Here is a 15,004-nt window from a genome sequence, read left to right as displayed (position 1 = left end):
TGAGTTCTTGGAGGGACGTGGGTTGAGAGGGTGGACTGAAGAAAGAGCTCATACAACACAACAGCCAAAAGTTTAGTGCTACAGCACAGGTGGCTAAGAATAAGCTCGTTATCATAAGTGGGTGATGCTAAGCTATGGGTGGTCTAGGCTTCTATGTCAAAGGCATCCATCCGGAGCAAGAGCCAGGCTGTCCCACCCATGAAGTTCCCTTTTAGAAAGTCGTGGGTGACGTATATAACTGACTGCTTGCAGTAGCCCACTTTTCCTTCCTTGAACTTTAATTCCGGCTCTTCTGCTTTAAATTCACCAAGAGAGAACCTGCAAAATCCTGGGCACCCCATTCTCCTCCCCAATAGAGGCTGAACATTAGGTCCTCTCTGTTTCTCTACCTGTGACCTTGCTGAGTGGGCCTCGGTGTGTTGTGTGTTCTCCAGGACTTGTAAGTACAATTGTCTCCCTTCTTCGCGGGAGATATGTCCCAAGACCCCCAGTGGATGTTTTAGACCACAGATAGTTCCAAACCTTATATATATAGTACTAGAGGCCTGGTGCATGAATTCGTGCATGGGTGGGGTCCAGCCGGCCCGCCCAAATCGGGGCCAATCTGGCTGGCCCGGCTGGATGGAGGGGCCATGGGTGGTTGGCCGGCCGGCCCCACCACCTGGTCAAACTCCTGGTTGAGGAGGAATTTTGCATATTAGCCTTTTATTATATAGGATGATTTTTTTCCCTACACACATTATTGAAAAGTTTATCTTCTCGTCACTTCTGTGCATCAGCCCCTCTATCATGCATGGCGTTTCCTGTGGTTTAGGTCTATGGTATTGCTAGGTGCTCTGTTATGTTCCCATGGTCTAGTGGTCTAACACTGTGGTAGTACAGCACTGTCTTGTTTTCTATAACATTTTAATGTCTTGACGTCTTATGGAGCCAGTCCTCATACATTGTTCTTCATGATTGCTTTGGCTGAACTTAGAAAAATTTACTTCAATATAAATTTACAATAGCGGTACCAAGTTCCACAAAAGTCACTTGGAGATTGGTGACATGTTGCTTTAACTCTGCAGATTAATTTGGGTATGCTAGACTGTTATACAATACTAGAGGCCCGGTGCACTAATTCGTGCACAGTGGGGTCCAGCTGGCCCACCCTGATGGGGGCCAATCAGGGCCGGGCCGGCAGGGGGGAGGGGATGTGGGAGTTTGGCTGCCAGCCCCATCCCCAATCAGGGTGGGGGGACAATTGGGGATGGGGCTGGCCAGGGGGAGGGGCTATGGGAGGTTTGGGGGGCCAATTGGGGCCCCCCTCGGGCTGGTTGGCCACTTTAGTGCGCCTCATAGCAACCGATTGTTCCAGTTCTGGTCGCTTGGCTTTTATATATATATATAGATTGTTGTCATACCCATTAACATGCATATTGTCTATTTATTTGCATCTTTAATGTCCTCCTAAACAGATTTATAATTTCCTTCATTGAGAAAGGGCATATTATATTTTTATGTACACCTCTCTTAGCAATATACTCTCTTAGCAATTTTCAAATATACAACACAGTACTATTAACTGCATTATTATAGCTAATAGTATTAATACCCACTATTATTATTTTTAAAAATATTTTTATTTATTTCAAAGAGGAAGTGAGAGGGAGAGATAGAAACATCAGTGATGAGAATCATTGACTGGCTACCTCCTGCAAGCCCCCTACTGGGGATCGAGCCCACAACCTGGGCATGTGTCCTGATCGGGAATCGAACTATGACCTCCTAGTTTATAGGTTGATGCTTAAACCAATGAACCACACCAGCGGGGCAGTACCCACTATTAATAACTACAGTCACCATGCTGTACATCACATACCTATGATTTAATCATTTTATAACTGGAAGTTTGTACCATTGACCACACTCATTCATTTTGCCCACCCCACAGGCTCTGCCTCCAGTAACGATCAATCAGTTCACTGTATCTTTGAGTTTGATTTTTTCAATGTTTCTACATATAAGTAAGATCATACTGTACTTGTCTCTCTCTTTCTGATTTACTTCACTTAGTACAATGCCCTCATGGTCCATCCATGTTGACCCAAATGGCATGAAGTCCTTCTTTTTATAGCACAATAACATTCCACTGTACATAGAGCACACTTTCTTTGTACATTCATTGATTGATGGGCACTTAGATTGCTTGCACATATTGTAGATGCTGCTGCAATGAACATAGAGATGCATGTGTCTTTTCAAGTTAGTGTTTTTATTTCCTCTAAATAAATACCCAGAAGTGGTGTTGCTGGGTCATGTGGCAGCTTTATTTATAATCTTTGAGGAACTGCCATACTGATTTACATAGTGGCTGCCCCAATTTACATTCCCAGCAACAGTGCCAGAGGGTTCCCCTTTCTGAACATTCTTGCTAACACTTATTATTTCTTTTCTTTTTTTTTTTACATTTTATTTTATTGATTATTTTTACAAAGAGGAAGGGAGAAGGATAGAGAATTAGAAACATCGATGAGAGAGAAACATCAATCAGCTGCCTCCTGCACACCCCCTACTGGGGATGTGCCTGCAACCAAGGTACATGCCCTTGACCGGAATCGAACCTAGGACCCTTCAGGCCACAGGCTGACTCTCTATCCACTGAGCTCAAACAGTTAGGGCTATTATTTCTTGTCTGTTTTATTTCTCAGCTTGAGATTTGCTAGACCTCTCAGTGATAGGAATTGTGGGGGTACAACCATGGAAATCGTGCTTTTCTTTAGGTCTCTGCTCGCACTAGACCAGTGGTCAGCAAACCGCAGCTCGTGAGCCACATGCGGCTCTTTGGCCCCTTGCGTGTGGCTCTTCCACAAAATACCACGTGCAGGCGCGCACGTACAGTGCGATTGAAACTTTGTGGCCCATGCGCAGAAGTCGGCCTGGGCGAGTCTATTTTGAAGAAGTGGCCTTAGAAGAAGTAGGGGGTGTTGGTCGGTGGAGTGACGGGAGACACAGCGCCTGGGGAAACCCAGCGCCGTGGGGGAGGCGCGTGGGATTCAAGCACGAGTTGAGGATGGGAGAGTTGGAAGGGGTCGACCTCAGCGAATGTACCTCAATCAGATTGAGGACTTTTTTAGCAAAGGCCAGCTTAGGAGTAACCTAATTAAGTTCATAACAATGTACCTACCTATATAGTTTAAGTTTAAAAAATTTGGCTCTCAAAAGAAATGTCAATCGTTGTACTGTTGATATTTGGCTCTGTTGATAATGAGTTTGCCGACCATTGCACTAGACAGTCTTCATTGCAATATGCGAGGAGTCCGAATAGGTGTTGGGGGAGCTGGTTCCTTCCTTTTCACCTGCACCCAAGGCAGGGGCAGACTCAGGTTTGTGGAGCCTGATATTGACATAGATGTCAAGATTATTGCTTCTGCCCAAACCGGTTTGGCTCAGTGGATAGAGCGTCGGCCTGCAGACTGAAAGGTCCCAGGTTCGATTCTGGTCAAGGGCATGTACCTGGGTTGCAGGCACATCCCCAGAAGGAGATGTGCAAGAGGCAGCTGATCGATGTTTCTCTCTCATCGATGTTTCTAACTCTATCTCTCTCCCTTCCTCTCTGTAAAAAATCAATAAAATATATTTAAAAAAATAAAAAAAAGATTGTTGCTTAAAAAAATACAAAATCTGCTACACATGGATTTTTCTAACACAAGAAAACATATTACATCAAGTCACAAAGGCAAAAATGTTTAAGCCCAAAATATAAGACAAATGAAAAAAAGTACAGACTATTTTTCTTAGCCGTGCGACATACCTGTCGGGCACACCGGCATAAGGCGTGTTCTCTACAATTTTTTAAATCATCAATTGAGGACATGTTTATTGATTTTAGAGAGTAAGGAAGGGAGGAGAGAGAGAGAGAGAGAGAGAGCACTATGTGAGAGAGAAACATTAATCGGTTGCCTCCTACATGCCCATACAGGGGATGGGACCTACAACCTAGGTATGTGCTGTGACTGGGAATTAAATCCACAACTTTCTGGTGTAAGGGATGACGCTCCATCCTGAGCCACCTGGCCAGGCTCCACAGTTTTTAATTGATACCCTTTGATTGCCTCTTTATAGGAGATTAATTCTGTCACATAGTAATAAATGTTAATATTACATTAAGTATAAATTACTAGAAAATTATATTTATACTAGAGGCTCAGCACACAAAATTCATTCATGGGTAGGGTCCCTAGGCCTGGTGGGGCTCAGGGCTAATTAGGGTCTTCCAGCTGCCAGCTGGGGCCTTCCTTCATTCCACATTACCCCTGGTGGTCAGCACACATCATTGCGGGCAATCAAACTCCCAGTCTCCCCATCAAACTCCTGAGGGGACACTTTGCATATTAGCCTTTTATATATATAGGTAATATAGAGAATAGAGAGAGAATTCAGTGTTCCCTTCAGCATGGATGTTTGACATTTCTTTTTCTCCTGTACAATTAAAGAAACGTTTCTTTCAATCACACAATTTGTTACTGGGAATGTCTGAAGTTTCACATCACTGTCATATTTGGGAAAACATTGATCAACTTTCTTTCTTTCATAAAAGAGCAGTAGGATTGCAGGTTATGTCCACATATCACTAAAGCCCCTGCTGGGCTTTTAAAAGGGACGGAGCACGTGAGGGGCCTGAAGGTGGAGCTTCCTGAGCTGTAGGTGGTGAATTTGCTGCTGTGCTGAGGCCCCGCCTCTGGGTCCCTCCGAATGGGGTGAGATCTCCCTTCACACATCGCCTTCTGATGGGGCCTGTGTGCTGTCACTGTCCCAGGTCCCCCAGACCCTGGAAGACCCACACGTGTGCCTCCCATGTCCCCACAAAGCTCTCAGAGCAAAGGGCTTGAATGCTCAAGTTTACGCAGGGGATCCACCCCCCAACTGGAGTTGCGTCTAAATTGCTTTTTCTCTTGCCAGCACTTGAGTTGTCTAAAGAAAATTTAAAGTTATCCTTTTCCAGACCCATCAGTGGTTACAGCTCAAGGTTGTATCTCCCCAGAGTCCAGCTCTGACCCCAGTGTCCCCCTGGGTGACCTCCCTCTCCACTTACACATCGTCTGCAAGGAGATTACTTTCAGATTCACATCTGGACACGCCTCTAAATGTCTGGGGGCCTCAGCATATCCACCAGCAGGGTTGAGTGGGAGGGGGGAGGGAGACAGGACGAGTTCTCAGACACCACCACCCCCCCCCCCGCACCGGCCACGTCCTGTGGAGGCCAAGTTCCCCTACAGCCTGGCCACAGTCTCTCCCCCTGGACTTCCTGTTGAGGCATCCTAGGCCCCACCACAGAGCTGGACACTTACCTCCCTGATGCAGGGACCCGGACCCGCTCTGCCCTGCCAGAGGCAGACATGGTGCCCCTGCTGCTGCTGCCCCTGCTGTGGAGGGGTGAGTGGACTGAAGGAGGGGGGCTGGGCAGGTGGGGGATTCGCAGGGGCTGCCACTGAGCCTCTGTCCCCCTCCCAGGGTCCCTGCAACAGCTTCCAGGCTATGAGCTCCGAGTGCAGGAATCGGTGACAGTGTTTGAGGGTCTGTGTGTCCACGTGCCCTGCTCCTTCTCCTACCCGAGGAGTTCGTGGTCTTCCTCTAGCAAATTCTACACCTACTGGTACCGGGATGGAGACAACACAGCCTATGATGCTCCTGTGGCCTCGAGCAACTATAATAAAACAGTGAAGAGAGAGACCCAAGTCCGATTCCTCCTCCCGGACCCCAGGACCAACGACTGTTCCCTGCACATAAGAGACGCCAGGAGGAGTGACACAGGACGCTACTTTTTCCGAGTGGAGATAGAATATCCTGAATATAATTACCAAGGCCATTTCCAAGGATATAAGTCCCAAGGCTATAGTTACCTATATAAAATGCTGGATTTGCAGGTGACAGGTACGGCAGGGGCCAAGGAAAGAACCCAGGGACATGGGACCCTGTCTTAGAGCAGGAACAGGACACTGGACACTCCCTGTCCAGGCCTTGGGCCCTGGGTGGTGGGAAGATCACAGGGCCTGGGGAGCTCAAGGGCCCTGAGGCATGAGTCCCACTCAGGATCACACTTTGGGTCCCCACCCCCTGGAGCCCAGGCACCTGCCTTTCTCCCCCGCATTCCTGACAGAGAAACCCCACATCCATATTTGGGAGCCGTTGGAGTCTGGCCACAGCACACAGCTGGCGTGCAGCCTGCCAGGGGCCTGCAAAGGGGGACGACCTCTCACCTTCTCCTGGGCGGGAGCCGCTGTGGACTCACTGGACCCCCAGACCCTCCGCTCCTCAGTGCTCACCTTCACCCCGAGGCCCCGGGACCATGGCACCAGCCTCACCTGTCAGGTGAAACGGGAATGGCCTCAGTTGACCACACAGAGAACCATCCGGCTCAATGTCGCCTGTGAGTGTTAGAGGGGAGGCTATGTCCACGGGGACAATGGGAGCGACGTGTGTGTGTGTCTGTGTGTCTGTGTCTGTGTGTGTGTGTGTGTGTGTGTGTGTGTGTGTGTGTGTGTAGGAGGCTTAGCTAACCTGAGAACACCCGGGCATGGATCTGCGTGTAGGTGGGGAGGGGCCAGAAGGAGAGAACCCCTCCTTCCCGGTTCCCACTGCCCCTCCTTGGGGTTGGGGTGACTTCCATTTGAAGTGGGGCCCTGTCTTTATATCCCAGATGCCCCAGGGAACCTCACCATAGGCGTCTCCTACAGAAACGACCCAGGTAGGAAAGAACCCCTCCTCTCTGGGCTGGGACCTGCCCCGGGCCCTGGTGGGGCAGATGGGGGAGCAGGAGTTTGAATGGGATGAGACATGGGAAGGGCAAGGATGAAAGTCATCACCCGAGTCCCTCATCTCTGGTGGGTGGGTGCCTGCACACATCTCTCTCTCTCTCTCTCTCTCTTTCTCTCTCTCTCTCTCTCTCTCTCTCTCTCTCTCTCTGCATTTCTCTACCCAAAGCCTTCAAGAATCTACAAACCACATCCCTTCTCATTCTGGAGGGAGTGGCCCTGAGGCTGCTCTGTGAGGCTGACAGCAACCCCCCTGCCGAGCTGAGCTGGTTCCAGGGGCCCCCAGGCCTGAACGCCACCCCCATCTCCAGCACCGCGATCCTGGAGCTGCCTCGCGTGGGGCCTGCACAGGAAGGAGAGTTCACCTGCCAAGCTTGGCACCCGCTGGGCTCCCAAAGTGTCTCTCTCAACCTCTCCGTGTTCTGTGAGTGGGGAGTGGACTGAGACCGGAGTGGGGGTGGGGTGGGAGCAGGGGGTGAGGCGCACCTGGAAGTAGGTCACCTGGGTTCTTGGAGATGTTAGAAGCACCGCCGACCCTTCCCCTCACTCCCCACAGAACTCCCGCAGCTGCTGGGACCCTCCTGCTCCTGGCAGGACCAGGCTCTGCTCTGTAGCTGCTCCTCCAGGGCCCAATGGGTCCCCTCCCTGCGCTGGCGGCTGGGGGCGGGGCTGCTGGAGGGGAACCATGGCAACGCCTCCCACCCGCAGTTACCTCCTGCTCAGAGGGGCCCTGGACTGACAGCTCCCTGAGCCGGGGTGTGGGGCTCAGTGAGGGACTCAGATCCAGCTGTAAGGTCAGGAATGTCCATGGAGCCCAGGGCGCCTCTGTCCTGCTGCTGCCAGGTCAGGGCCTGCTGGGGGCAGAGGCCACGGAGAAAGGAGTGGGTCAGAGAGAGGGTGGAGCTGGGGGTGGGGGCTGAGAGGGGACAGGCGGGATGGCTAGGACAGGGCCTGCATCTCCTACCTGAACAGAACCCACAGCGGGTTCTGGGCGGAGGAGGGAAGAGGAGAGACTGAGTCCTGGGAGTGGGTGGTGTCACCTGAGCTGGTGCTGGAGGAACAAGCCCTGAGCCCCCCCAGCCCTCAGCACCAGGGCTCCTGGAGCTGCCCCATGTGGGGCTGGAGGCGGAGGGGAGTTCACTTGGGCTCAGCACCCGCTGGGCTCCCAGCGCGTCTCCTTCAGCCTCTCTGTGCAGAGTGAGGTGCAGGACAGGTGTGGGGGGCCGCCTGGTCAGGTGTTGGGCTGTGGGTGGACTGACACCTGGACGACATGTCACCCTTCTCCCGTCGTCCCCAGGCAGCCCGCACTCCAGCAGATGTGTGACTGAGGAGCAGCAGGGCTCCTGGCCCCTGGTCCTCACCCTGATCAGAGGGGCCCTCATGGGGGCTGGCTTCCTCCTCACCTACGTCCTCACCTGGCTCTACTACACCAGGTGAGCAGGCCTGTCCCTCCCGGGGAAGGTCAGGGATTGGCCCTGGGGTCCAGGTGGGGCCGGGCTGTCCGGCTCTCCCTGGAGTTAGAGCGAAAGTGGCAGCCAAAACCGGTTTGGCTCAGTGGATAGAGCGTCAGCCTGCGGACTGAAGGGTCCTAGGTTCGATTCCGGTCAAGGGCATGTACCTGGGTTGCGGGCACATCCCCAGTAGGAGATGTGCAGGAGGCAGCTGATCGATGTCTCTCTCTCATCGATGTTTCTAACTCTCTATCTCTCTCCCTTCCTCTCTGTAAAAAATCAATAAAATATATTTAAAAAAAAAAAAAAAAGAAAGTGGCAGAGTCTCTGAGCTGACACCTGTGTGGGCCCCGCAGGTGTGGAGGCCCCCGGAACAGGAGGCAGAGCTCCTGATGGATCCTCCCTTCCTCTCAAGATGGGACTGAGGTGTGGGCACCAGGCTACAGGGACCGTCCTGGGACGTCCATGTCACCTTCTCCCTGGAAGCTCTTGACTCACCTGCCTCCAATGTGCCCCTGGGGTTTCAGTGTGTGGAAGTGACTGAGTGACCACAAGGGGAGTCAGTGCCATGGAGAGAAGACTTTTACTCCTTTCACCTCCTGATAGGAGGGGCCGCTGTGCCCGGGAAGCCCTGGATTTCCTCAGGAAGCAGATGCAGGTGCAGGGCAGCCTAGCAAAGGCCTTGATTGGGGTTCCCATGGGAAATGCAAGGCAGGGCAGGGTAAGCCGTTCAGGACCAGCTGGTGTGTGTCAGTCTGGGGGATGGGCCTGTGGGCGTGGTCTTCATGTGTCTGGTCCCAGGTCCTGGGTGATTGGGGCAGGTGGTGAGGCTGGGAATATGGGCTCAGGATGGGTTGGTTTGCATCTGAAAGGCTGTTCCTGGCAGAGTGCTTTGCTGTCTCTGAGAGGCCCTGGGAGGCCCTGTCTCTCCTTGGCCTCCAAGCTGTTAAATGGCTCAAAACATCATAAGATACAGAAATAAACAAGTAATGCACACCCACTGACTGCTCCCTTTTTTCTACCTGTTCTCTCTCTCTCCCTCTCTTGTTTCTGTCCACTCATCCCCCAACCCCAGGCTCCTCTCTCTTCATTCTCAAGCCCTGAAATGGACTGAAGTTTGCACCTTATCCTCCCTTTGTCCAGAAGTTACCTGGTTACCACCTGAGTTTCTGGTCTCCCAAACTGTCCTTCAATGTAGATATCGATACACAGTAGAATTAGGAGCAGCTCTTCTCTCCCTATTCATAGATGCTTACCTCATAATTATTATTATAAAACATCCCAACATTTAATCATAAATGAAGACATTTCTGTGATATCACATAAAATTGATTTTACTATTTAGTGTCTGTGGGAGTTTCTTGAGTCAAATTATGTCTAGATCTCCTCCTTCTGTTGTTGCTGTTGTTGAACCTGTTTCAAGTAAGGGGTTTTGTTTATTTCTTGTGATTATTTTTCAATTGGTATTTATATTTTTTCTTATTTTGAAAAATATTTTTATTGATTTCTTAGAGGAAGGGAGAGGGAGAGATAGAAACATCAATGATGAGAGAGAAGCATTGATTGGCTGTCTCCCGAACGTCCCTTACTGGGGATCAAGCCCGTAACCTGGGTTTGTAGCTTGACCGGGAATCAAAGCCTGACCTCCTGTTTCATAGATCGATGCTCAACCCCTGAGCCACACTAGGCAGGCTATATCTATTCATGAATACTAAAAAAATTCAACATTCAAGACACATCCACCTATACTCTCGCCATTTTGTATTGTTATGTTCATATATCTTACATCTATAAATTTGATAAACTTTAGAGAACATTAATAATTTCTTGGATGTGAACAACTATTTTCTCTTCAGATTTATTGAGAAATTTTTGACATAGAATGCATGCAAGTTTAAGGTATGTAATGGTGCATATTTAATATACCTATATGGTAAAGTGATTACCACAACAAGGTTCATTAACACTTCTATGCTCTCATATAATTACTACTGTTATGATTATAACATTAATGACATACTCCCTTAACAACTTTCAGATATATAACGAAATACTGTTAATTGTAGTCATCATGCTGTCCGTCCAGTACATCCCCAGGAATTATTCATCTTGTAGCTGAAAGCTATGCTTGACCAACATCTCCCCATTTCCTCACCCCCAGCCCCAGCATCACCGTTCTACTCTCTTTCTGTGAGTTTAGCTTCTTCAGATCCCACTGTGAGAACACACTGCAGGTAAACAATGACTATTTTGAAAAATAACCCTCACAGTTATGTTTCTTTCATGCAGTTCTAGGTTTCCATCACAAAATCACTTTCCTCTGTACAGAAATTAACCCAAAATGTATTAAAGACCTAAAACTAATACCAAAAAGTATAAAACTCTTAGAGAAAAACATGGGGGGAGAGTCCATGACATTGGATTTTGGAATGATTTCCTTGACATTTACATCAAAAGCACAGACAAGGAAAGCAAACATAGACAAGTGGGACTGTACCAACTTCAAAACCTGAGCACAAAAGGACACTCTCACCAGACTCCAGAGGCCACCTACAGGATGGGAGAGAAAATCATCTGATGAGGGGTTAGTATTCAGAATATATTACAAACTCATATGAGGCAACATAAGAAACCCAAATAACACAACTGAAGAATTGGGCAGAAAACTCCAGTCAATATTTCTCCAAAGATGATATTCAAATAGCCAAAAAACTTTGAAAAGATATTCAACATCAGTAATTCTAAAGAACTGCTAATCAAAGCCCTTGCTGGGTAGCTCAGTTGGTTACAGTGTCTTCCAGTTGGCCGGTTTGATCCTTTCTAGGGCACATACAACAATCAACCAATGAATGCATACATCAAAACTATAATGAGGCATCACCTCACACCCTTTAGGATGGCTACTATAAAGTAAGACCAACAGCCCAGCTGGTGGCTCAATGTTTAAGCATGGACCTATGAACCAGGCGATCATGCTTGGATTCTCAGTGAGGGCACATGCCCAGGTAGCAGGATCAATCCCGGTAGGGGGCGTGAGGAAGGAAGCCAAATAATGATTCTCTTTCATCATTGATGTTTCTACCTCTCCCTTCTCCTCTGAAATCAATAAAAAATATAGTTTTTAGAAACTAGCAGAAGATAATAACAAGTGCTGGTGAGGATGTGCAATAATTGAAATCATTTTGCACATTTGGTGGGATTGTAAAGGGATGTACCAGCTATGGAAAACAATATGGCAGTCCCTCAAAAAAATAAAAATAGAACTACCATGACATGTAACAGCTCCTCTTGAGGTTATATATCCAAAAGAACTGAAAGCAGGACCTCAAAAAGACATCTGCATACCTATACTTATAGCGGCATTATTGAAGACACAATAGTCAAGACGATTCAGCAACCCCAATGTCCATTGATGGATAAATGCATTTAAAAAGGTTCATATGCCTTAGGCTGTTCTGGGTGTTTTCACAAAAGACCATGGACTGGTGGTTTATAAGTAGCAGGAATTTATTGCTCAAAGACCTGGAGACTGGAAGTCCAAGATCAGGGTGCCAGCATGGTTGGGTTCTGGCGAGCGCCCTCTTGCACAGTACAGGCGACCTACTTTTAGTTGAAACATCACATGGTTGAAGGGGAGAGGGAGCTCTCTCAGGTCCCACCTGCTAACATCATCCCGTTGGGTGTAGGGAGTGGCCATAGGGTTAAGCCTCAGACTGACCAGTGGCAGGGCCACAGACAAGTCCCAGCTTGGAGGGCAGAGCCCCCCCCAGCATAATTAAACTTGACCTTATAGCCCTCCCTAGTTCCTTCCTAGGTAGCTAATGGGCTGTGGAAGGGGCAGCAAGTGCTTCCAAAAACAAGGTGAAACTCACAAGAACCTTGTAAACATGTTGACCACTACCCTTGTTTTGATCTGACTATAAAATAAAGCCTCAGCTTGCAGGCTGGGTCTATCTGTGTCCTCATCCAGGTAGAGGAGATCCACCGAGCCCCAGCTGTATTCTCTTGTCTGCCTTCTTTAATCCTTCACCGCCCCTCCACAGGTTCACCCTTGGCCGTGCTGGCATGGCACACTTGGGGTTAAGATTTCAAAATTTTTATTTCAGGAGGACGACAACATTCAGTCTATAGCATTCCACCATTGATCCCACAACGTTCAATCTATTGCACCTACAATTATTGTATTATTCAGTCCTTAAAAGAAAGGAAATCCTGTTAGGTGCTGTGACGTTGGTGAACCTTGAGAGCACTGTACTTAGTGGAGTAAGCTGGTCACAAAAAAATACAGCTACTGGATGACTCCCTTTCTGTGAGTTATCTAAAGGAGTCAAATTCTTAGGAACAGCATGTACAATGGTGGGTACCAGGATTGGGGGGAGGGACAGATGAAGAGTCATTGTTAAATGGCTAAAGTGTTTCAGTTTTGAGGGTGATAATGTCCTGGAGAATGTTTGCACAACAATGTCAATATTCTTAACACTACTGAACTGTAAACTTAAGAATAGTTAAGATGGCAAATTTTATGATATATATGTATATTTATATGTGTATATGTATATATGTACATATCTATCTATCTCCAGTATTATAAACTTAATCAATAAACAAACAAAAAGCCTTGCCATTTCTCTTTACCTGAAGAACTTACTTTAGTATTTGTATAGGAAAAGTCTACAGGAATCAAGTCTGTTTGCTTATTCTATACTGAAATATGATTTAATTGAATTTATTTAAATCATTACCTGAGAGTTTCAGTCAAAATGGTGGCATAGGTAAACTCGCCTCCTCCCACAACAACAGAGAAATTACAACTAAAATACAGAACAATCATCATCCAGAACCACCTGAAATCTAGCTGAAAGGAATTCCTACAACTAGAGGATTGAAGAAGATGCACATTGACACTGGTAGGAGGGGAAGTGATGCAGGGAAGACTCTCAGGGTCAGCTGATCTCACACCCACACGTGTTGGTTGAAGATCAGGAGGGATATCTTGACTGTGGAGGTTTCCCTGAGGAGCAAGGGTTTCAAGTCTGCACAACTTCTGGCTCAGAAAACCAGCGGGGATTGTGGCTGAGTGACACAGAGGCTGCTGGAGCCCCAGGCAGCTCCTCTTAAAGGGCCTGAGCACGGTCTTACTCAGACTCACTCCCTCTGAGCCCTAGCACTTGGGCCGCAGCTTAAAAGGAACCTGGGACATTTAGGGAGGAACCAACTTATCTGGAATCTAGGATAGAGCGGGAGGAGCAGCTTTCTCCCAGATAGAAGTGTTGATAGAGGCCATTGCTCCAATCCTGAGCCCTGAGAGAGAGAGAGAGATAATATGTGGGAGAGTTAGATCAATCGGTTGCCTCCTACATGCCCATACAGGGGATGGGACCTACAACCTAGGTATGTGCCATGACCAGGAATTTAACCTACAACTTTCTGGTGTAAGGCATGACGCTCCAGCCAACTGAGCCACTTGGCCAGGCTCCACAGCAGAGGTCCTCAAACTTTTTAAACAGGGGGCCAGTTCACTGTCCCTCAGACATTCCACACATGCGCACTGCGGGCCCGGGACGAGTCGGCTGCTAAGCAGGACAGGCAGCGGTGGCAAAGACACCCGGCGGGCCGGATAAATGTTTTCGGCGGGCCCCATGTGGCCCGCGGGCCATACTTTGAGGACCCCTGCTCCACAGTTTTTAACCAATACTCTTTGATTGCCTCTTTATAGGAGACTAATTCTGTCACATAGTAATAAATGTTAACATTATACTAAGTATTAACTACTAGAATATTATATTTACACCAGAGGCCCAGCGCATGAAATTCGTGCACATGTAGGGTCCTTAGGCCTGGCCAGTGTTCAGGGCTGATTAGGGCCTTCTGGCTGCTAGCCGGGGCCTTCCTGCGTTTCACGTCACTCCTGGTGGTCAGTGCACATCATTTCGAGCGATCAAACTCCCAAGGGGAAACTCTGCAAATTAGCCTTTTATATCTATAGATAATACAGAAAATAGAGAGAGAATTCAGTGTTCCCTTCAGCATGGATGTTTGACATTTCTTTTTCTCCTGTACAATTAAAGAAACGTTTCTTTCAATCACACAATTTGTTACTGGGAATGTCTGAAGTTTCACATTGCTGTCATATTTGGGAAAACATTGATCAAGTTTCTTTCTTTCAGAAAAAAGCAGTAGGTTTGCAGGTTATGTCCACGCATCACTCGAGCACTTGATGGGCTTTGAAAAGGGAGGGAGCACGTGAGGGGCCTGAAGGTGGAGCTTCCTGAGCTGTAGGTGGTGAATTTGCTGCTGTGCTGAGGCCCCGCCTCTGGGTCCCTCCAAATAGGGTGAGATCTCTCTTCACACATAGCCTTCTGATGGGGCCTGTGTGTCGTCACTGTCCCAGGTCCCTCAGACCCTGGGAGGCCCACAAGTGTGCTTCCCATGTCCCCACAAATCTCAGAGCAAAGGGCTTGAATGCTCAAGTTTTCATTGGGGTTTGGAGTTGAGCCTAAATTCCTTTTTCTCTTGCCAGCACTTGAGTTGTCTAAAGAGAATGTAAAGTTATCCTTTTCCAGACCCATCAGTGGTTTCAGTTCAAGGGTGGATCTCCCCAGAGTCCAGCTCTGACCCCAGTGGCCCCCTGGGTGACCTCCCTCTCCACTTACACATCATCTGCAAGGTGATAACTTTCAGATTCACATCTGGACATGCCTCTCAACCTCTGGGGGCCTCAACATATCCACCAGCAGGGTTGGGTGGGAGGGAGGAGGG

General features: G+C 48.4%; 1 protein-coding gene across 1 annotated transcript; it reads left to right on the top strand.

Annotated features, from left to right (window-relative positions):
* Positions 1–5,378: 5,378 nt before the first annotated feature.
* LOC102432616 (sialic acid-binding Ig-like lectin 14) lies at positions 5,379–8,914 on the top strand. Its single transcript, XM_023748158.1, has 6 exons — positions 5,379–5,415; positions 5,494–5,913; positions 6,131–6,409; positions 6,964–7,218; positions 8,092–8,227; positions 8,602–8,914. Exons 1-6 carry the CDS (start codon positions 5,379–5,381, stop codon positions 8,636–8,638), a joined length of 1,164 nt encoding a protein of 387 aa, XP_023603926.1. The 3' UTR covers positions 8,639–8,914.
* The last annotated feature ends 6,090 nt before the right edge of the window (positions 8,915–15,004 follow it).

Source organism: Myotis lucifugus, unplaced genomic scaffold, assembly GCF_000147115.1.
Source record: "Myotis lucifugus unplaced genomic scaffold, Myoluc2.0 scaffold_1169, whole genome shotgun sequence".
NCBI classification, from domain to species: domain Eukaryota; kingdom Metazoa; phylum Chordata; class Mammalia; order Chiroptera; family Vespertilionidae; genus Myotis; species Myotis lucifugus.
This window is presented reverse-complemented; position numbering and strand designations above follow the sequence as displayed.

What these genes read in the sequence shown, in the direction of transcription:
- LOC102432616 (XM_023748158.1), top strand. Translation starts at nt 5,379, where the DNA reads ATGGTGCCCCTGCTGCTGCTGCCCCTGCTGTGGAGGG. An exon ending in TCTCAACCTCTCCGTGTTCT is followed by an intron (nt 7,219 to 8,091) that starts GTGAGTGGGGAG and finishes CGTCGTCCCCAG; the next exon opens with GCAGCCCGCACTCCAGCAGA. An exon ending in ACCTGGCTCTACTACACCAG is followed by an intron (nt 8,228 to 8,601) that starts GTGAGCAGGCCT and finishes TGGGCCCCGCAG; the next exon opens with GTGTGGAGGCCCCCGGAACA.